The sequence below is a fragment of the Poecilia mexicana genome, unplaced genomic scaffold (genome assembly GCF_051168715.1).
Source record: "Poecilia mexicana isolate PSO_F unplaced genomic scaffold, ASM5116871v1 scaffold_18, whole genome shotgun sequence".
Classification (NCBI taxonomy): Eukaryota; Metazoa; Chordata; class Actinopteri; order Cyprinodontiformes; family Poeciliidae; genus Poecilia; species Poecilia mexicana.
Window position 1 is genome coordinate 8,318,346 of NW_028263387.1, and position 22,546 is coordinate 8,340,891.

Here is a 22,546-nt window from a genome sequence, read left to right on the forward strand (position 1 = left end):
TTGGCTACTTCGGTATTTTCAGCATAGCTCAGGACATGAGGTCCAACGTAAAACAGTCTGAGTTTGTTTGGAGAAATAATGCCGTTCAGTGACATTAGTAGATATTCTCCAGATCTTAAAGAAATGCATCAACAGGAAACTCTGACCAGCTGCCAGCTGACACACAGCCAGGTTAAAATCAGGCAGAAATCATCAGAGCAGAGATGACTAATGACCTGTAAACGTCCCAAGATTAAGTTCATTTGACTGAAACTCAGTTTCAATAAGGGTTTAATAAAAGTCAATCCAATCTGCTTTCACTTTGCACTTATATATTCAGGACATTAAATCGGGATGAATTTTACAAAGTCAGAAATCAGGTGAGTTATGCTAACATATAAAGGCTCATATCTTTGTTGTCAACTGTGTGTTTCTTCTGTTTTTCACAGTTTTTATATTTACAACTGTAAGTTTTTACATGCTGAGGAATCATTGATTTTACTCTAAGATTATTCAGAAATTAATGTGGTTATTTGTTTATTTGTTGCATAATCTGGGTACATTGCTTATCTGCATTCTGATATTTATAACCCTTAATATTTTACAACTATCTATGGCCAATCAATGAATCCCATCCAAAATTAGATGAGACAAAGACGTTGAAAGTCACATTAGTGAATTCAGTTGTTCAACCTCATCAACATGACTTTACATGAGAATTTCAGTTTTTTCCCTTTCAATTTGTGGTCAAAGAAATTTTATTTATGTATTTTGTTAAATACATAATACCATGTTTAGTTATTTACTTCTCATGTGTAAAGGTGTAGTTACTGCAAACTAATAGAGTGCGTAGCAAAACATCCAGCTCACCCAACGAGACGGTGCACAATATTGTCTTCTTGTATCGACTGAGTCAGACGATAAAAGAGTTTCAAGTCAAGCTGCTTATCATATCGAGTCACAATCCTCATTCCAATATCAGCATCACATCCAGCTGGGATTTGAGGCTTTGACCAGCATTTCTATTTTAAAATTTGAATGACTAGACCACCAAATGCTTCACACACTGACACACAGAGCCAGAAGGAAGATTTAAAGCAGATGCGATCCGTAACGACGTTGGCGGCTAGTCTTGGTACTTTACCATCGTTTATGCAGTTACACAGTGTTCTCACACTGAAATTCTGTTTTTATGCTTATCCTCAAAGTAAAAAGTTTAAGCAAAGTGCATTTAAACTCATTAACTTCAGTTTTGACCAGTAGAAGTAACTGTGAATGTGGAGAAGCTACGAATCGGATGCTAACCTTAGCAAGCTACGGTGTACGACTAGTGCTAGCAAAGCATTCTTTTCTCAGCGATTACTTTTGTGTCATTTCTTCTTGTTTTATTTTAATGTTAGCAAAATAAAAATAAAGATCCCTGTGGGAACTTTCCATTACATTTTTCAGTTTTTCCTGTGTTCGTCCATCACTGCGGTTTGGCTTCACTAGAAAACAGGAAAGGCCAAATTACAAAGAACAATCAGTCCTGCAGAAAGGATCTTCACCACCAACCTTGTCTCCATCAAGGACGTCTGCAGGTCTAGGGTCAGGAAAAGGTCAGCCAGCATCTCTGCAGACCTCACACGCAAACTGCTTAAACGTTTAGGTCGGTATTACGGAACGCTGCGTGCGAAATCAGAGACGTCTTCTTCCGATCTCTCTGATGAACGCAGTGACACCTTACGGCCCGAGTGCTCAGCTGTTCCACTGTGAAACTAAATACAACCTGAAAAGTTTGGCTGGATCTAATTTGGCGTTACACTTCAGGACGCTGTGGTCAGCGCTCCTTCCCGTGAATAATTATATTTACCAACACTCTTACTCAGTCCTCCTTTTTCTTTTTTTTCTTTTTTTTTTGACTTCTGACCAGAGAAGCATCTCATTTTGTTAAACTGCACAATAGAATTACATCATTTCTCATGTCTAGCAAGTGGGGGTTTTATGTTTGCTGTTTTGGCTTTTTTTTTTTTTGGCTTTGAAAGCGGGGCGGTTGACTTATGGCTCAGAACTTAAGGGAAGTCCAAATCATGTGGATCATCACACTATTAAAACACACTGCTGTGTGGACAAGAACACTGGGAATATTCAGTGTAAAGAAAAAAAAATTAAACAAGATTAATCTGTTTTGAAAAAAAATATATACATATTAGAACTCCAAAGCACATTGTGGTTTGCTTGTAAAATTTCAGACTTTTTATGGAGTTCAAGAACAATTAATCAAAACCTAACAGAAGTGATTCCCAAAAAAACACAAAGACAAAGCGAGGTCTTAAAAAAAAAAATTTCTGCCCAGGCTGGACTTTAGTCGTCACGTCGATTTGTTCCGATTGCTGTTCTTGCTCCCACGATACCGGATTTTGCAACTTCAGGAATTGGCGGGGAGGAGTTGAGATTGGCAGATGCACAGCTGTCAGGGGAACACTGCAGAGAGGGAAGTTTTGACTCAAACCTCCGAAGACTCCCAAGATGCACGCTGTCAGTGCAACAAAGGCTCAGTCCCCCCGCCCTCTGGAGGCCTGCATGTCGACAGCAGCTTACAAAATAGCTCACATTTTCCTCTCTGTTTCCCAACATTTTTACTCAATCAAAGGCAAAATGAGTGAAAAATATATTTGCTGAGGTCACTAAGGTTAAGATGAAACTTATGAAACTTACTTTAACCTCTCCGATGCATGGCCTGTTTTTGAGAAATATGGCTGAATAACATGCCCAAAATGAATTGAATGTATCTCAAGAACTACAGAGTTTATTTTAATTGATTTGGTATCAAAACAAAGGCAAGACCCTAGAGAATATGTTACAGCTCTAAAAACCATCCTGCCTGTTACGGAGGAAAGTAAATGAATATGATACACAGCAGAAATTAAGAAAAAAAAATCTATTTCTGCCTAAAAAAACAGTTCAATATATTAAGATTCCTTTCAAAGCAATGCAGGTGAAATCCAAAAAATGTAGTAAACAACAATACACAGTCTGACCTTTTACTGTGCCAAGTTTCATGACAAAAAAGTTAATCATATGAGTTTTAGAGAGGTACTACTTGATAAAAATCTAGGCGGACCTTCCAAATTAGCCATTTTGGCACAATTTGTGCCATTTGAACTTTCTCAGTTTTTTTCTGTAGGTTCTGTTTCAATCATTTATTCTTATCATACAATAAATGGTTATTTATTAAAAATAAGTAATTACATCTAAGAATTGTTTTTGGAGGTTCCTTTTAAAAATCCACATTGCATTCATTCCTAAAAAGAGAAAAAAATAGACAAATTGTAATAGTCTAAAAATGGAACAGATTAACTCACAATAACATTTCAAATAGAATTATATAACAATGAAAATGCAAATAGCAATGAAAACTAATTTGTCAAAATGATATGATCACAGGAAACATATAACATATAAACATATAACCATTTGTACATTTAACACAGGATCAATCCTGTTGTTAAATTCATATTAGCGTTAGCATGCAATGGTACTAGCTTAATTTAAAGCCACTCTAATGTACTGGATGTAACCCTGACCACTGGACATTACGTAACACGGTTCTGTTACTTTCAGCATATTTTTAAAATGCTGGATTTCAACAACAAAGACACACGACTGCAGCTAACAAGTTTTCTGCAGCATTTGTTACAACCTCAGTCTGGTCTGAATTGCTAGCTAGCTACATCTAGCTAGCACAACATTTTCACTTAAGGTTGTTTTTTTATTTTACTTGTAATGTTGACATGCTATTTCAAGTCTGTATTGTAGTTTGATGAAGAGCCAGTTGTACGCTTTACAGCTTTTGAAGGATGCCAACTAACAACTTTCTTCTTCCGTCATCGTTGTAGGCCTGAAAAGCTGTAATGCTATCAAACAATCAAAAATGTTTTTGGTTTGAAAAGGTGTACTACTACGCTGCCAGCCAAATGAGGAACAGACTGTAACTCCCCGCCGCACCAACTTGTTAAAAGATAATAAAGGTTTAGATAAGACTGGGCCTAATGCCTCCTGTTTTTGCAGAGTAATGGGGCTTCATTTCAGCTTAAGATCTAAACACTGGGCCGTTCAGTCTGCTGCTTCACATTAACCGTTTCGTCACTTTTGAGTCTCGACTCCTCAGAAGGGTCTGAAAGTTGAATGATGTGATGTTTAGCCTGTGTTATTTGGCCTGTGTTATACTGGCAGGAAAAAGCCTACACAGCAGCACAACGGGAAAGTTTGATGATGCTTCATCCAAAGAAAACCGGGGCTGCTGTGAGCCAAATTCAGAAGAGGAAAATACGTTTTACTGACATTTAACTAGATTAGCGAAGACATTTTCTCATATTTTTTGGCAGACTATATTTAGATGCCTCGTGCAAAAATAAATCCCAAGAATAGAAGTGTAGTGTCTGTCCAGGTTTCCTGCTTTGGCCTGTGACCTCGTACTCGCTAATGGAGCCAGAAGTTTACTTGTAATCTTGTTTTTAGCCGAGGGCAGTGATAGTAATGGCCTTTATCTCCACGCCGACTTTGGCTAGACTGTTTCCCATAATAGATCAAACACTCCCTATCCACACTGTCAAGGCCTAATGGACACTCTTACCTGCAGGACCACACATACATCCACGGTCTTGGAGGAGAAACAGCTTGTCGTTTTCCTTGCATCAAAAGAGATTCCTCATTAACGATAAAGCTTTCAACCATATCCACCAAAACGGGGAGTGCGTTTTGGCAGAGTCACCAGAAACAAACTATGCGTGTTTTACACTCCTTTTCCTTGTGCAGAGCACAGCTCAGATCTTCTCATGCACGCGGGAACCTCCCCAGCACTCGAGCCGGTGGTAGCTGTCATCGCACCCCTCACAATAGACAGAGTGTCTCGGCCCAGATTCCACTGTCAGCAGTTTTTCTTGGGAAGTGTCCTGATTATACGCAGATGATCCGTGATGACCTACTGTGCTCTCTTTGTGTCAGTGCAGTACTGAAAAACAACAGGGAACATATGGAGAAGTGAGCAAGAGGAAAGCTGGATCTGAAGGAGGGATTGAGATCAGCCTTACTCCGTGCCCCAACGTCCGCAGCTCTGTATTTCTTAGTCTTTTTATGCTGTTGGTTTCCACAGGTCACGGGACCCTTTTTCAGACGTTCGAATACACATCTATTTAAACAGCATCCATAATATTCAGTCTTCATACTCCCACCTCCGTGTTCGGTATCTTTACTAGAGTAATCCTGAGCAAGTTCTTGTGAAAACACGCCGGACTCCAAGAGACTCTCATCCGACAGAGGAATGTGCTTCAATATTCATTTAGGTCTCTTTTAATGTTCCTCATCAAAATGTGAGGAACATTTTGTTCATCACATCAGCTAATTGACATTTTTCTTCTTTACGTAACCAAAAAAATAACATTTTAATTGTAGTTTAATAATGAATCTTGTGTTGAGCACACAACAGTGATAAAAGCGATCTTTATTTTGCAGCATAATGATGTGTAAGTAGGGATATCTGGGATCATTTTCAGGGCATTTATTCATGTGAAAGGCTTAAACGTTGATGTAAACACTCGACTGAACCGGGGCAGCTAAAAGCGAGGCTCGCTCTGCTGTATCTATAAATTTCCACTGTTTGTCTCAGAGAATTAATGGTCTCAAGTGTAGACTCACTGCTTGCCACAGTTTAGAAAAATACTCAAAGCCCCAATACTCCCTTAAATAACTATAAGTCCAGAAAAGATTTAAGCTCTCTTCACCATAAATGTTGTTTTTCTGGAACATGCTGCGCGAGAAGGCAAACCGTCTCACATCTTTGCTTCTTCTAGGAAAAGTTTAAAGACTCAGAGTGACCCATTTCCTACTTTAGCACATTGTTGTTCCAATTTAGTAAAGGTGACCCAACGTAGGCTGACACCTGTATCCAATTAAACCCAATGACTTGTCCTTAAATAGATGCACAAATGTTAAGGTCATGAGTGATCTTTAAAAGAGTGGACACAACATGTCGAGAATCTTTCTTCCCGCGAACTCTTTACGCGACTCGATTCGTTTGGCCTCATATATACACACACACTCTCGTAAAGTCGCATTATAATCTTCTACAGGAGCAACTTGATCCTCTCAGGCATCAACATGAACAATTACTGGAAGAATAATAATTAAAAAAAACTGCTGTAGAAGGGAGAGAAATGTCAAAGAAAGGTGACGAGAGATAGAAAGTCAGAAAAAAAAGGAAAAACATTTCATTAGAGAAGAGAGGTCAAGTGGAAAGAAATTAATAAAACTAAATCAGGGGGTTGAAGGAGTGCAGCAGCGTAATCTCGTTCTCGTCATCAGTGCTTGTTACAGAGTCATTAGCCAGACTTTTAGACCGTGAAAACCTCCCTGAAGGACACACACACACACACACACACACACACACACACACACACACACACACGCACACACACACATAAAGTTGCTCCAGAAGCAAAGACCGTCACCCATTTCGGTTCTCATAGATTTTCCTCCTAACCATAAACTTACGATCCTACATTACTGATAACAGAAATTAGTGCTTTTCCAGGATTTCTAGACTTGTTTTCTGCCACTTATTCTGGGTATAAAATGTTACTGTGGATCATCTTGAACAGCAGTCAAGTTCTGTTATCTGAAGGTCCCACTGTAACGAAACAACCTGATGCCAAATTTAGCTATATTTGAATTTGGTCTGGGGTCATTTCGCTGCTTTTTGTTGCCTTTGGGCCAACTTTATTCCAATATCAAGACCTCTTGGACTTGTCAAATAAAATATGGAGTATCCTCAACTAAATGTAGATTTGGTAAATCATAAATTTGTGAACTTCTGCACTTTATTTTTGCCTGTAAGACTTCTTAAAAGAGCAGTTTTAGTGCTTAGATCCAGTTTCGGAGCCGAAAGTATAAATCTACCTAAATTTAAGGCTTTCTAGAAACAAAACGTTTGGTAAAAAGGCCTTTTTTTATGTTTCACTAAGTCTAATACGTCAAAAAGTGGTTTGGCAAATCAAATTATTAATAGAGACATTAGTCGTTTAGAAAATGGAGCAAGGACAAGAAGTCTGGAAAATAAAGCTTTTATCTAAACTCATCAATTTAAGTAATGAAATCTGAGAATCAGTCATGTTTACAAGATTGTCTTAGTAGTTTAAGATGATTGCAGTTCCTCGTCAAGTTTTCTTGACGTGTTTTTGCTTTGTGTTTTGCTTCCTATCTGCTCAAGAATGAGGGCTCAGGAAACGTCGAAGTTAGAGTGAAAAATGTGAAACACATGTGAAAGGAAACTGACAGCGAAGCAAGGCTACTCCCTGAACGTCCACAGTGAATGACGACACACCGGGGCATGAGGGGCTTTTAACTCGGTGACGTCCGTAGCTGTCCCTGGAGGCCAGTCGAAAGCAAGACAACTGTTTGAAATCAGATGAGACGCTGGAAGTGATTCAGCAGAAATTAAAATGAATGTGAAAAGTATGTGGGCACGAGAATCCTTTAGGGATTTTACGCTGAATCGCCTCGAGTGTAAGAGCAGGGGAGGAGCTGCACGTGGTTCCTAGCTGGTTTTAATTTAAAAGATTATTTTGTTGCTTTTTGGCTAAAAGTTAGGAAAGACTGGCATTAATCCTTTGTTTTTCTGAACTTTGGTTCATATGTACCCATGCTGATTTTTTTCCCATCCTTGTTTGCCGTACAGGTTCGTAGCCAAGGAGTGACAGAGGAACTAAAGTGCCTGAGTTTACTGAATGCTCTGGACAAGGACCAGGACATCCCAGATCAGCTGGCCCAGCTCTTCGGGGAACCATGCATCAAGTTGGCCGAAGGCATCAAGGCCTACATCTCGAAGGTAGGGAACCACTGGCGCCTTCATTCGACTATTTCAGCAAATTTATCAAGGCTCAGATTCATAGGAAGGATTTTAAGACGGTTATCAGATGTCCGTCCTACGTTTGTGTATCAGTAGTTGTGTTTCCATTGACTCTTAAAACTACAAAAAAATAAAATAAATAAATAAAAAATTGCTAAATGGAAAAATTCCAATTTTGCAAGAACTCACACTTTTTGATGAACGTTTTTGTGCTCGGATGAGGTGGGATTTTTTTTAGTCGTATCGAAACCTGTTTTTTCGCAACATGCCAGTTTGTATGCAGGACCAAAGTGCTAATTTACAGGCATTAGCATTCTTGGACCTTGCGCAGCTAGCTCCAACAGAAGTCTCCTGGCATTGCCCAGTTCACCACAAGTTGAATTTGTCATTAAAAACTGTTGAATTGATATCTCTCTTGTGAAATTGTCAACTACAATTTCCCCAAAATTGTAGCCGTTCCCAAGTAGCTTGTCGCGCCAACGCCTCAATAGGACGCTAACGTCTCGTCTGGTAGCTAATGGCTGCTAGCGCCTTGGCTAAAATGTGAACATTATCTCATGTAACTGTTTACATCTGTCACTGCCATGATTTTTAATGACTTATCATGTGAACAAGGTTTTTCATGTGTGATTTTAATCACATTTCTTATCTAATGAAAACACAGCTATTCCAAAATTGTGTTTTTTCTGACATTATCAAAAAAAAAAGTGAAAAAGTTTTACGCACATTTGTAATGGAAACGGAGCTTAGTGTGCAAAATGCACTGGAACACTTTATGAAATACAAATAAAAGCAGAAAGCAACGGTTTAATCCTGAACAAAAGCATGTAATTGATGATTGATAACCAGCTGAAATGCACTATTAAATAAAGTTCTGCTCTGTAAAATTAGATGTTTTTGAGGCAGGAATAACTGCAGCGCGTCCAAAAGTCGCTGTCAGCGAAGTGACTATCCACATTTTCACAAATCTGCAACCTATTACTTCCCACTTCCTCACACACACACGATTTGTGATAAATGGGGCTAGTTGAAAATCTGTGGAAGCGCCGGTGAACCTTACAGAAACTTCCAACTGCATCGGCTTTAAAGAGCCAGAAACATTCGCAAATGTTTTTCTTTCAAGTTGCTTCACATCAAAATTAAACAAAGAGCATATTTTGCTAAGAGTCTGTATTTCATGCCTACTCTACCTTCTTATTAATTCTATCATTTAAAAGACATTAAAAAAAATCTTCTGTTTACAAGTTTCCACAGAGTTACAGTCTCTCGCCTAAAAAGCGCAGTTTGACCACAGAGTTGTGGTTTTATGACCCGGCCCATCGGCATTTTAATATAAAGTCGTTATCGGTGTGCGTTCGTTCGGCCGTCTCTGCAAAGCGCCCGGATTGGGACCAGATGGGTTTGGCTTTTGGGTTGCAGCTTGAGCGCCTTTTGCTCTGTTCCAGCGAGCGCAGAAAACATCTGCAGGGACCAATGCAGACCTCAGGGCGGGAGCGACTGTGCACATTTGTCACTGTAATGGAGCAACGGTCAGCTGTGACGGAGTATCAGTCATTTAAAATAAATACATATTCACACGACACAGGGGGTGGACACAGGTAAACCCAGGTGGACGGTTTTGGACAGCCAAACAAGTCTCTGGAAAATTTACATAAGTCATAACGAGTGAAATAAAGTGTTTGAGTGACGGTTCACTGGAGACGTGTTTCGTAAAATATCATCGTTTCTCATCCGTGGTGATGGAAACTTCAACCGGCTGATTCTCGGCGTCAACTCGAACAGTTTGTTGATATTGAAAACTGCAGATCTGCCGCTTTTTGATAAAAAACCCCATCATTCAGTGTCGCTTTATGGGGCCTGTTGTTGTTAAAGTAATGAAAGACAGATATTGTCGGGATGAGTAATGGCTGGCGTTTGGAATCTGGAAGAGACCTGTCGGTACTCTGTATTAGCCACAGGGGGGCTCATTGTCTTAGCGTTTGTGCTCAACGGCTGCCATGTTTGTAGCATATGAAGTCTTAAAACGACTCCCACATCCTTTCAACATGTGCAGCGAATGGTAGCATGAAGCAAATGGACTCAAATCCCTTGAACTTTATTACATTCTGTCATGTCATAACAACAACGTCAGCGCCTTATGTTGGGATTTCGTGAGAGGAAACACACAAAATGAAGACAATGAGAAAATGAAGCAACGTTTTTTAGCAACGGTTTCTAAAAACAACAAGCAATCCAACGTTGCTGCACATTCTCAATGGGATTTAGGTCTGGACTTTGACTAGACCGTTCTAAGAATCCCATAGGAGTTCAGTGTTTATGTTTAACCCTTTAACTGTGAACATTTATCGTACCGTTTATCACTTATCGTGATAAATTTTTATCACGATAAGAATTTTTGGGTTTTATTGTCACGATAAATTCCAATTAAAGAGTTTTTTTTTATTTATTTAACACTTTAAATGCTGTTACTGATTGTTAGTTTCAGTATTTTCTCCACTGTTTGTTAAATTTAACAATATGATCAAATCCAGTTAATGTGTTCAGTATAATCACACTTCTTTATGTCACTGGTGTTTTAAAGAAGCATGTTATAAATGGGGATGTTTTTTAAAAGCAGTATTTGTATTTATATATTTGTGGAGCTGTAACTGTGTCGTTGCTCTGAGAGTGTTTGCAGCACAGAGTGGATTTGCCCAAAGCTTCCATCTAAACGCCCAAACCTGTCCTGACTTTTTGTTTTATTTCTGTCTGTTCATTTTTTAACCAATAGAAGTGAGCTTACAGGCAGGTGTAAAACTTACTCCTCTGTGTGTGTGCGCACGTGTGTGTGTGTGTGTGTGTGTGCGTGTGTGTGTGTGTGTGTGTGTGTGCGTGCCAGGTGTTTGCAATGAACCTGTCTGACTCTTATTCTGTCTAACTGATGTTTGCCAGTAAGTGTGGAAACTTCTTTAGAAGCCGCAGGTGAATTAGTTAGCTATTTCCTTCTTACGAGAAGTCAAACCTGGCTCGTCTCGAACTCTTGTTAATTATTACTATCACTGTCTTATGCAACTCCAGCTGCAATACAATATTTTAATAATACTATTTCTGGTAAGATACCAGACTTGTTTTTAAATGGCGGAAAAAAATAAATCTGTTCAAAGAATAATGTAAATATAAAAAAGCGGCAGGGCAATTGTTATATTAAGTGAACAAACCCTTAAACTAACACTTTTGTTTAATCGCTGTTTAATCATCTACATATTGACGTGCCAGTATTTTCCCTTTACCCTGTATAACTCCTTCTGATGGATCAGATTATGACCTCTAGAGGTGTTTTTTAAATTTAGTTGTGAACTTTAACTAGACCGTTCCAATTGGAGGAAAATGTAGTGTTTCCATTGGAAGTTTTTTTATGTTGAGTCGATCCTTTAGGTAAGGATGCAAATAAGCAAACATCTTGATTTTTTGTCTTTTAATGTTGGTCAGACTTACTGCAGTTAATGGAAAGTGTGAAGTAAATGCTAAAATCAACCAAAAGTGACTGAAGCAATTTATTATGGTCTCTTTTTATTACGCCATCAAACCCGGCAGTTCAATCGGGGTGTGTGCGTTTTCCAGATTTACTCTGTCAGCACTGATGTTTTCCCAACTTAGATAATTAAAGACCGAGATTAAGTTGACATTTCTTTGTAAATGCACCTCATTGTTTGAAACATTGTGCAACAGGTTCATTTGAATAAATTTCACATTTCTGTTTGAAAAAACAGAAACATGAAAAACTATTTGCCTGAGAAAGTTTCAGTATTTCCCTTCTTTTTGCTCAGAATAAAGAAATAATAAAACTTATTCTCCTTATCTTTCTAGTCATAAGACTGCAGAACATACCAGAGTTGTTTACATCCAGCACAGCTGTATGACTGAATCCAGGCTTAATTTGATATTTGACAAGGTAGTTTACCCTTCATTTCTTCTGTCACAAACAGGAAAGCGGCTCCCTTGAGTGTGACACTGACCTCTGACCTGCTTTAAATTGGTTCCTATGGGGGTAGAAAAACTTACAGTAAGTAGCCCCGGTCAAACAAAGCCACTGCACATAATGTGCACTAAATTAGTTCAGCCTCAGGCAGCCTCTCCATCTGCTCTGGCTGCATTCGTCTGTATAGGCACCTGGTTCTGCTTGGCTGTGACTTGTGAGATTTGCTCAGACAAGCGGGGACTTTACAGTATTTGTTTTGGATGTAACCAGGAATTTATTACTTGATTCTGGTCCAAAAAAAAGAAAAAAGAAAGAAAGAAAAGGAGTCGTCTTCCTTATAAAAACACGTCCCTGTTGATTGCTTATGCAGGTACGATGGCGGCTTGGCCTCCAAGATGCAGATCATCACCTGAACGACGAATTCACAATAAACCAATCCAAACACACACCAGTTGACACAAGTCATTGTGATCTTGCAGTCCGTAAGCGTGCAAACAGATAGCCATTGAATCGCATTTAGGTCATTTCTGCTGCTGAATCAGAATGAAAATGCTTGTGACTAAAGGAAGCTGCGTTAAGAGTCTCAGACACACACGCACCCACGCATACACACACACAGACACACACACTCTTAACCCCGCTGAGTCAGTCCAACATTTTCAGTCATCTTGTAGTAGACATCGCCAGGAGGACTTTTCCCACTTCGTCTCAGTGTCTGGACACTTAGAGCCATTTAGCTTCGTCCACCTCATTTCCTATTGCCTCCATAGAGGCACACATACACACATACACACACACACACACACATACACGCACACACACACAAATGAAACAAAACTGTATTTTACTTTAAGCCAGTAGTGGACTTCAAAGGTTTCGGTGACTTTAGCGTACAGTTGTTCTTATAGTTGCTGTCACAGTTTCTCTTGTGGCCAGTCACGTACCCAATAATAACATTTTAGCAAAGCTTTTTATGTTTCAGTTATGACTTCAACATGTTGATTAGTTTTGATCTCTTAATTACATAAATTAATTTTAATTAATCTAATTCTTTCAGAGTGAAGGTACTACTTACTTTGTGAATAGTTAGAATATAAGCCATTAATTGCGATTAATTCGAAACCCTGTGAAGTTCCTAATTTGAGTTGGACAATCTGCACTTTGGAAGTAGCTGTCTAATACATATATAATTTTTTTATGGTAATTTCCTCCCCCTTGGATCTCTTGACAGTTGGTCGGTTGTGGGTTATTAGTGTGTTCTGGGTCTGATTGTCCTCCCACAGGTACCAATTACCTCCATTTGCAGAGGGCCAATGGCTAAAAAATGTACTTAACGATCACCTTAAGCAAGCCAAAGACTTTACAAACACAGAGCCTAAGTTTTTTGGAGTAACTGGACATTTACTTCTTTCCTTTAAAATTCTACATGAAAATGGACGTGTGTGTGTTTTTTGCCAATCTGTCCCCTTGCTAGTTCTTTGTTTTACCTTTCAGCCCTTCGCCGCCTCCTTCCTCTGGGCTCCACTTGTACGATACAATCGGAGCGCGCTGCTCCACGCCCCTCTGCTCCGCAGTGGACAGGAACGGGAATGTCTAGCGCTCCTCCTGTAGGAAAGTCAAAAACTCTTGCTGGTGAAAAACATCCAAACACATTAACGTCCAATTACCCTCTTATAAACTTTCACATGATTAGATGTTGATTCATGAAGTGGGCTTTCCTGTTGGGTCTCCTTTTTGGCGTTTATTTCCTGTCACTTGCGGAGGAAAAACATACTGTGGAGTTTACCTTTTTCTCAAATAACATTGCGGTTGCGTTTTTAGCGCGTAAAGTCAGGTCAGCTTTGGGAGATTTCTGTGTCCTGATTTTTGTTAATATTACGTCACCCGATGAAGCCGAGATGGTGGTTAGAGCAAAGCTGGCAGACCGAGCAGGCGCCGTCTCTTTCCTTATAAAATGCTTCAGTGAAAGGCTTGGAGATGTAGATTTTCAGTCCAGGCAGAAACCTCAGTGGATTATCTGACAATCTTAGAAAGCAGCTACACAGCTTTACACCAGTAAATATCCTACACAGTAATCGTTAATGCATGACACATATGCTCCTGCATTGTTTATTGTAATGGAGCCGTTCGTTCTCAAACTTTCTCACAAACGCAAGTCTCAGAGTGGCTTAAAATCAGTACAGAACAGCCGGAGATGAGATGCACTGGCGTGCGTTGTGGATGGCAAAATGTCTAAAGTGTTTAAAAAGTAAAAAAAAAAAAAAAAAACAGTCTTTGTGTTTTTGTAACATATTTAGACAAATGGCCATTTAATATCGGTTTTAACAATACTGTAAAGTTGACCTTGAACAGGTGAGGAGAGGTCAGTGGGCTACACAAAACATGTTGACCACATTCTTCCAGATTAACTGCTGCTGGCCCAACTCAACATTTACACAGGCTGCAAACAGATTCGCTTTGACAAGCATTAGTTGAGCCTCCTGTAAAACCAATAACAATGGACAGTAAGTCAACAACAAAAACATCTGTCTTTTCCAGCAGCCATTGTACAGCACATACAGTGGTAAAACCAGCTGACCAAACATGCTGGAGCTCAGCTTTTGTTGCTAGGTAACCTAACAATTGGGAGGTTTTGAAATGACTCATTTTACCAGAAACCAAAAAAAAGTAATTGTTCACCAGAAATCGGCTGATTTTTTTTTTTTTTTAAGTGCTTGAGGTGTTTTTAGAAGCAGTTGAGACCCAAATGGAAAAGTAAAAACATGCAAAAAGTTTCCATAATAGGTCCAAACAATTAGAAATGTAAAAAATACTTTTTTAAAATGTACATAAAATATAATTTAAAAAGTTCAGCAACAAGGTCCTGGGTTAAAATCCAGGTCCTGCTGTCTTTCTGCATGGAGTTTTATCATAATTAAAAAAATATATATAAAAAATCAGATCAACAACTATTTTTCCAGCTTAATTAGCACACTACACACACATATCATACATATTATTAAAACAAACTCAGCATTTTAAATCTGTTTAAACCTCAGTCATGTGGTTTGTTGGTCTAACTGTAGATTTGCGAGTGATCACCTGTTTTTGGCTGAGATGAGCCTAAGACGGGTTTAACTGAGGAAATGTCTGGTCTAAACTAAATGTGACATTCCAGGAAAAGAACCTCACCGACTGTAAGGATCTGGTTGTCTCACCATCATGGAATCCCCCATGAAATCTGCTGTGGAGCAGAGCGCGCTCGAGTAAAACAAAGTAGAAATGAAATAGAAGTGGGCACAGAAAGATAATGACTCAAAACGTACCAGTAAAAATCCATCCAGGACAGGTTGAGGATTTAGAAATAGAACATCCCAAATATCTTGGAGCTGACAAAATGTCTCCATGTCACTGGTGTCCTCATCATTTCCAGAGATAAAAAATTATTTTAGACATAAATATGTTATAGTGGTTTAGGGAAAAACTGGATATTAAACTTTGACAGTTCTGTTTTTCACTTGACTCTATGTCTGGATTTAATAATTTCTTCAACAGAGTTGTAAAAACTTTGTTTGGTCTCAATAATTGTTTATGGTGTCTGCACTTACATAGGGCTTGGAAGTCTGGTCGTGAAATGTGATAAAGGAGAAGCTTAGTGGTGAACAGCAAGCACGGTTTCAGATTCAAGAACAGTGCTTAGGTGTGTTTATCATCTGACCTTACAGGAAAGTTCAAAGCCTTTTGTTAATATTTAACTAATTACAACCATGTTTCTCACTCCCGTTCAGTAACAACATCCAGCACGTGCAAGATTTACCAGAGGCCTTTGAGTCGGAGCCATAAAACTGCTCAGAATATCTGCTGATGTAAAAAGTATGCACAGCCTCTGACCTGCACTGTTAAAAAATAAAAATAAAAATAGGATAATTGTGAACAGCGTCCTTTTGAACAGGGAAGTGAACTCCACGGATAACTAAAGCATCCAGATGCTTACATTAGTAGAGTCAGCTTACCAGACGACCTGCTGGGTAACTCACCGCAGGTGTCACCGTCTTTAAGGGGCGGGGACGAGTTTGTGCTAAACTTAAAAGGAAAGTGGAATCACGTTGAGCAGAAATGATGGCTGCCAGCCTAGATTGAAACATTAAAGAGAACACCGTCAGTCAGTCTCCAGACGAGCCTTTGGAGATGGTGGTGTGACCTGTGTGGCTCTCCGCCTGTACAGTGATCAACTGATAGTACCTGAATAACATCAACGATCCAGTCGGTTTACACAGGCCAGTTCACTTTCATGGCGAACAATGCTCCACCTCAACAAGGTGTCATTTCTAGCTGATCTCCTGGCTTAAAAAAGAAAAATCGCCCCACCAACCTCTGGGTCAATTCCCCCTTTGTCTCATTATGTTTTTTTGCCGAGAAGTGAGCACTGATTCTCAATAGCATTGAGGTCCGGGAAGTTTTAAGGACACAGCTCCAAGAGTTTTGGTTTTTTACGATGCTTGAGTCACTCCATCATCACTTCCACCTCATTACATGGTGCTCCATCATCTCCAAAATGTGTCTGAATTGTCAAAGGAATTGTCTCTTGGAGGTCATTTTGACCGCCCTCTCAATTTTTGGCAGTGCTCTTTGGTGGACTCGTCAGAAAGTCCACTCCCTTGGACGAGAATCAACCCCACACATGGATTGTATCAGGATGCTTTACTGTTGACACGACACAGGGCTCATGGTATCACTCATCTCCTTCAGACAAATGATTTTCCAGATGTCCCAAACAGTCAGGAGAAGGATTTATCAGAGAAGATAACTGTGCAGGAGTCTTACTCAGTTTATCCTCGCGCTGGCTGATGAATTTCATTCTGCCATCTTTTGGATAGAAACTGCTTTTCTGATGCCCTGCTGTACAAAAGTATTCAATTTATTTTACGTGCAGAAGCATCTGCGACTGCCAGCCGTCAGTGTTGCGTAAGTTCGGTGCTGACAGCAACAAGATTGTGTGGGGGTTATCTGCAGGAAGAGGGGATTCTGGCACTTTCTTGGATGCCTTGCAACCGTCTTCAGTACAACTAAACCATTTTACTCTAAGGTTCTGTCCCATGTCTTTGTTGGTGGTCCATTTTGGTAAGACAATTGAAGAAGATTGAGATTTGGTGACTGTAGATGCCACTGGTGTACAGTGAACTTATTGTCATGCTCAGAATCAATAAACATGATAGATTCGGGTGTGCAGGTAATTTCTAGCAAGTCTCCTAGCTGGATTAAATCAAGGCTTTGTGATTGGCTGATTCGCTATTTGGGTCAACGAGCATTTGAACAGGTGGGTCTAATAAAGTGGGTTGCAAATAACCCAGTGCCAGAGTGAGGCGGGTTCTACGCCGAGGTCTAGTTTTATATAGATTCTGTCCACTGATAAAATGTGTGGCATGCTTGGACATCCAGTCCTGCTGGCTCGTGTTACTTATATAAAGTCAGAAAAAAGAGAACAGAAAAAAAGGAGAGAAAAAGTGGTAACATGAGATTGAGGGAAAATAAGCTAATAAAAGCTGGCGTTAAACACTTTTGGCTCAACACTGACTACATAAAATATGACTTTGCATATCCCTCAGCAGAGCACGCGCAGGCCATAAACATACCCACAAGCTGCAGCTAAGAGTGAGCGATGATGTCGATGACGGCGATCATGTGACAAACGTGTGACGACGATGGACGAAGACGATGGTGGTGACATGGATGTCTGGCGCTGGGTGACGAGGCTGGTCGCCGAATGTCGCAGACCACCGCTGCTGATGACAGTGAAGGGAAATGTGTTGACAGTCACAGATTGGGAAATAAAGAGACCCTTAGTGGAGAAACAGAGTGGAGGAATAACTGATATGATTTATGGACAAAGAAAGTAAAGGGACGAAGAACGAGGGGCGTCTTCACCAAATCCGATTGGGATGCAACAGACAGGAAAGCCATGAGAGATGGAGACGGGGAAAAAAGTTTGAAAACTGGGCTAGAAGTAAAGAAACGAGAGGTGGTCTGCTTATAGTTGAACAATGTACTTATTCAGTTGTAAACATCCTACGTACAAGTCATGAATGATCAGCCTTAGTTTGAGTTTTTCACTTTGACCGTTTTCCAGAAAAGGCGACGGAGTTTCTGGTTTGGTCCTTCTTCACACGGAGGGGTTTGAATTCCCATCTGTGGCCGCGGCAACAAACTGTCTTCAGTCTTCTGCAACCCATGTGGTAACTTCAGTAAGACAACTTTGGTCTGGTTTTCATACAAAACCGCCTTGAGGGGTTGGTGAAGATGACAGCTTTGGGCATCTCGACTTCCAACTATTTTTCTTGAAAGGTTTTTGGAAGTGGGGCTCCACATAATTGCCTCTTTGTGTTCCCGTTTCTCCCCCCTCAATTCGGCAAGGAGACGATTTGGCCTCAGAAACAGTTTTTAAAGGATAATTTTTCAGTGTGAAAAAAGGCAAGTGGAGTAAAATAACAGGAAATGAAGAGAAACTCAGTTGATAGTATCAAAGATTTATATGCAACTTGATTAAAGAAAAAAAGATGCAATTTTTATTTCTCAAAAATGCCAACTGTACTGTTAATTTCACCCCCTCTGCCTGCAAAAAAACCCTGTTTAGGTCATTCTCCTTTACATCAATTTAACTCTGCATTTAGCTGAATGCTTAATAATTGCCCAGATGTTAATAGTTATTAATTTCTACTTATTCTGAACAATCCCACCTGCCTATGGATTGTGAACTTTCACTTATTTCGCATTGGAAACAAACATGTCCAGCTCCATCAGAGTCCTCATGGCTCTGTGCTCAGTCCTCTACTGTTTCCTCACCACACTGCAGTAAATATGAAGAAAGAATGTTTCGGCCAAATTCTCCTTGCAATAGGATCTGTTTAGCTTGCATCCGGTTTAATTTGGGGTATAATTTGTGGGTCTTTCAGTCAAATGAAAGCCAAAAACCTCCTTCAGAACACTGCAAAGGAACAGCTGTTCTTGGAGGTGAACGCTGAATCCATCTCAACTGTCTGCCCTTCTGGGAAAAGACAAGCTCAAACTCACCAGTAAGGAGGTGCAAAAGAGTTGAAAGCCCAGCGGGAGAGAGAAATAGAGAAATGAGGATAAACAACCTGAACTGAGGCAGTGCAGTCGTTCAAACTCTCTCTTCCTCCTCCGTCTTCTCGTCTAAAGAGCAGAGTCACAGATACTCACCTGCTGAGAGGAGCGGCCGGCACAGCTGCTCTCACACTGTGGCTGGAGTGATGGATGGCGCTCGGGGATGCGGCTGAGAGGAACTAAATGTGGCAGGAATGCGTTCAAGGTCTCGCTCATGTGTCCTCTCCCCGGTCTTGGCTTCACTCTTCAACTTCTCTTTTTTTTTTTTTTTTTTTTTTTTTTTTTAGACCTGGCTGTTTCATTCCTGACAAAAACAAATTCCTGGGTGTATTTTAACAGCAGTGATAAGGGGTGATGTGAAATGCCTTGCTGCTATAGTGGCTGAGCAGCAATTACTTTGCCAGAGGAAGAATGTTGCCTCCTCTTCGTTGGGTTGAAAGGGTCACGGCCTTCACCCCTGAGCCAGTTCACCTTCAGCAGAGCACAGGAATGATGGAATTTACCTTTCAAGTTTAGGGAGGCCGGGGTTAAATCAGGGCTAGAGGTTAAGCCAAACAGACCCAGGGATCTGAAAATTAACCTAACGATGTTCGTTGGTCTAGTTGTAGCTCTTCCACATGGGATTTTCGTCCATTGAAACAAAGCAAAACCGCATCATCCTTCCTGTCCAGTGCTCCTGTCATTGTTTCAAGACAGACTTGTTTAGAAAATACTAAAAGGCAGCAAACAATGGTGATGGTTTTCAGATCATATCAAAGCTGATGGATACATGGTTGCAAGTCTTCTGTTATTCACCAGCTCTTTATGTATAGCGATTTGTTTAGAATCTTTTGCAGCTTCCCTTCTCTGGATCCCCACAGCATGACTCTCACACCACCATGTTTCACCATGGGAACAGTGTGTTCGGTTATGCGCAGGCTTAGTTTTTTTTGAGTACATATCTGTATAGTGCTTTGAAGGATGTAGGTCAAAATGCTAATTTTTGCTCTGATTCTTCCAGGTGCATGCTGCGTCTCCTGCACGGCTTGCGGCAAAATCCAAACATGGCTTCTTATGGTTGTTCCCATCCTCAGTGTTCAGTCAGGGTAAAGTTCTCTTAGGGTGCTTTCACATTAGTCCAGTTTAGTCTGCTTTAATCAAACTCTGGTCTGTTACCCCAGAAAGTCCGGCTTGTTTGGGGGAAGTGTGAATGCGCAATCGATCTCTGATCTGGACCAAACAGCAAACTCTGGTCTGCCTAAAAACCCAGGTTTCGGTTCAGTTGATGTGAACTCTGTGTGGTTCGAATGCATATGTGAATGCCAAGCATACCGGAGAACGCACAAAATGCAGGAAGCGGACTACAGTGCAAGGCATTCTGGGTACATCCAGCCTAGATAAATATGGTAGAGAGAGAAATGACTCGTGGTCTTTTACCAAAGATAACTGGGTAAAATTTGACTCTACTCCATTTTTGTTTACATTTTGAGAGGAAGGAAGAAATTCCTTTTCTTGGAGGTATTTATGTTGTTTCCTTCAACGGTTCTTGGTGCAGCGCCACCACAGGCGAGGGGAGGAACTGGTCTTTCAAAGGGTTTGGTTTGTTTGACACAATGCAGCATGAAAGTAAAACGCTCCAGATGAAAATGTAATAAATGCTGCAACTTTGTTCCACAATCAAACAACATCTACCAGAATATCAGGTGTGAAAACACCTTTAGACACCTCCAGGTGCTTCAGAAAACAGCTGGATAGTTCCTACATAGCACTTCCTTGCTTTGGATTGATTTAGGGGTATCCTAGTAAAAGGGGCAGACTGCCACACTCTTCAGAGTTTTAACTCTGTGTCCTTTTCCTTCCATTTTGCAATTTTGCACCACTTTTTAAAGGTCTGTTATATGGTGCAGGCTCTTATCTGCAGGATCGCCTCAGCGATGACAGAAAGCACTTTAAAAGCCCAGCAAGTGTCATGAGGTCAGGAGCAAAATGGCTCATCAGTTCCTCTCTTATTTAAACCAACAAGCTTCTGAAGAGCGTGATAAAACGTGAAAAATTTACTTTTAACAGTCAGAGGCTGCAGTTCATCAACGCCTGCCAGCAGATCCATCTTCATGCCCGTGGTCTGCTGATGAGGAGCATATGATGCCAAAAGGTTAGCCAACGCGTTTTCATCTAATCAGGTGCAGCAGAGACGCTCCGTTGGTCCCACCTCGTGTGTGTGTGTGTGTGTGTGTGTGTGTGTGTGTGTGTGTGTGTGTGTGTGTAGTGGTGGCGTCGTATCACTGAATCTGCTCCCTCTCGCGAGCGGTGATGTCACAGCAAATATTTGGCTTCGGACTGCTGATTCAAAACAGGTGTTTAGAGATGGCTGGGCCGGCGGTGCGAACAGACAGTTTGCAGGTTTAAACTTTCGAGAGGCTGCGCGCCGCATGCCGCGTAGCGCCGGATCGCTCTCGCAATAAATCAGCGAGTTTCGTAACGCGGGGCACAACTTTGAAGTCCAAATCAAGAGCTCGTACTCTGCGGGGGTTTTAGCGTGCCTGATTTAATTCGAGAAGCAAATAGAAACGAAGTGCCTCGTCCTCTTTCTGAGTTTGACCTGGCTCTTATCTTATTTTGATATTACTCTGGAAGAATCCGACTGGACTCATTCGTCTCTCCCTAGGCTTGATATGTCTGGCGTATGAAAGGCCTCAGTGTTTCTCAAGTGTAACCGTTTGAAATCGGTGCTAAAACTGATCTTTTATTCAGCCCTCCGCCTCTTTCCTCCCTTAAAGTTTCCCTGACTTCATCTGGTAGAAAAGCGCAAATCTTCCACAACTTTCCAGCTATGACATTGCGACGGAAGAAGCCGCAGCGCATAAAAGCAGCAAAGTTCAAGGTGTTTTTATTGAGCAACTGCAGTAGAGGATGATGGGATACGTTTTTCTAAGCTTCGTATCAGTGATCAACATCACAAGGCTTGCTTGGATTTTGAATGAAAACATGTTTTTCTTCGAAACGCCCAGAACTTAATCCGGTATTATTGTAAGGAGAAAGAGACCAACTGTTTCCCAAAATCCCCACAAAGTGGTTTTCATCCAAATTGGATGAAGTTACTCATTTGCACTCTAAACTTAGTGTGTGTTTTTTTTCTTGTTTTTTTTTAATGTAGAAGTTTCAAAAGAATGCTCTTTGCTTCAGGGTTTAAGATCCAGCTGAAAAAAAATAATCTAGAAAAATAATCAGAAAAGGGGGTTTTAGCGTTCTGGAATTACCCCCGTCAACGTTAAAAAAAATTTTTTTTAAATTTATGAATAGGATATTATTAATTTACAAGCGTCTAACGGATGTTTCAGACACATGAGTCACATTTAATCATCGAGCATATGAGCTTTCTGCCTCTTCAGGGGTTTTAAAGTTTGGTGAGTTCTGTCGGCAAAATTTCGAGGCAGAAAGGACCCTTTGATTCACTCAGGCAACATCAAAGACTCCTGAATCAGCATTAGTCAGAGCGTTTTGCCAAAGAAGCAGTGAGCTGTCACTGTATTGTTAGATCATTAGCTGCTTTGCTGAATGTTGTTTCTGTTCCCAAGACATCAGACACAGCAAGCGAAACACCCAAAAGGGACAATGAGTGCTTGCTCAATAGTCAGAGTAGCTTC

General features: G+C 40.5%; 1 protein-coding gene across 1 annotated transcript in view; it reads left to right on the forward strand.

The window, feature by feature from the left end:
• tnfsf10l (TNF superfamily member 10, like) overlaps positions 1-22,546 on the forward strand; it is a 69,073-nt gene that overhangs the window by 23,244 nt on the left and 23,283 nt on the right. The window contains exon 2 of the mRNA XM_014981635.2: positions 7,694-7,843. Within this exon, the coding sequence (XP_014837121.1) occupies positions 7,694-7,843 (150 nt within the window). The remainder of the gene's footprint in view (positions 1-7,693; positions 7,844-22,546) is intronic.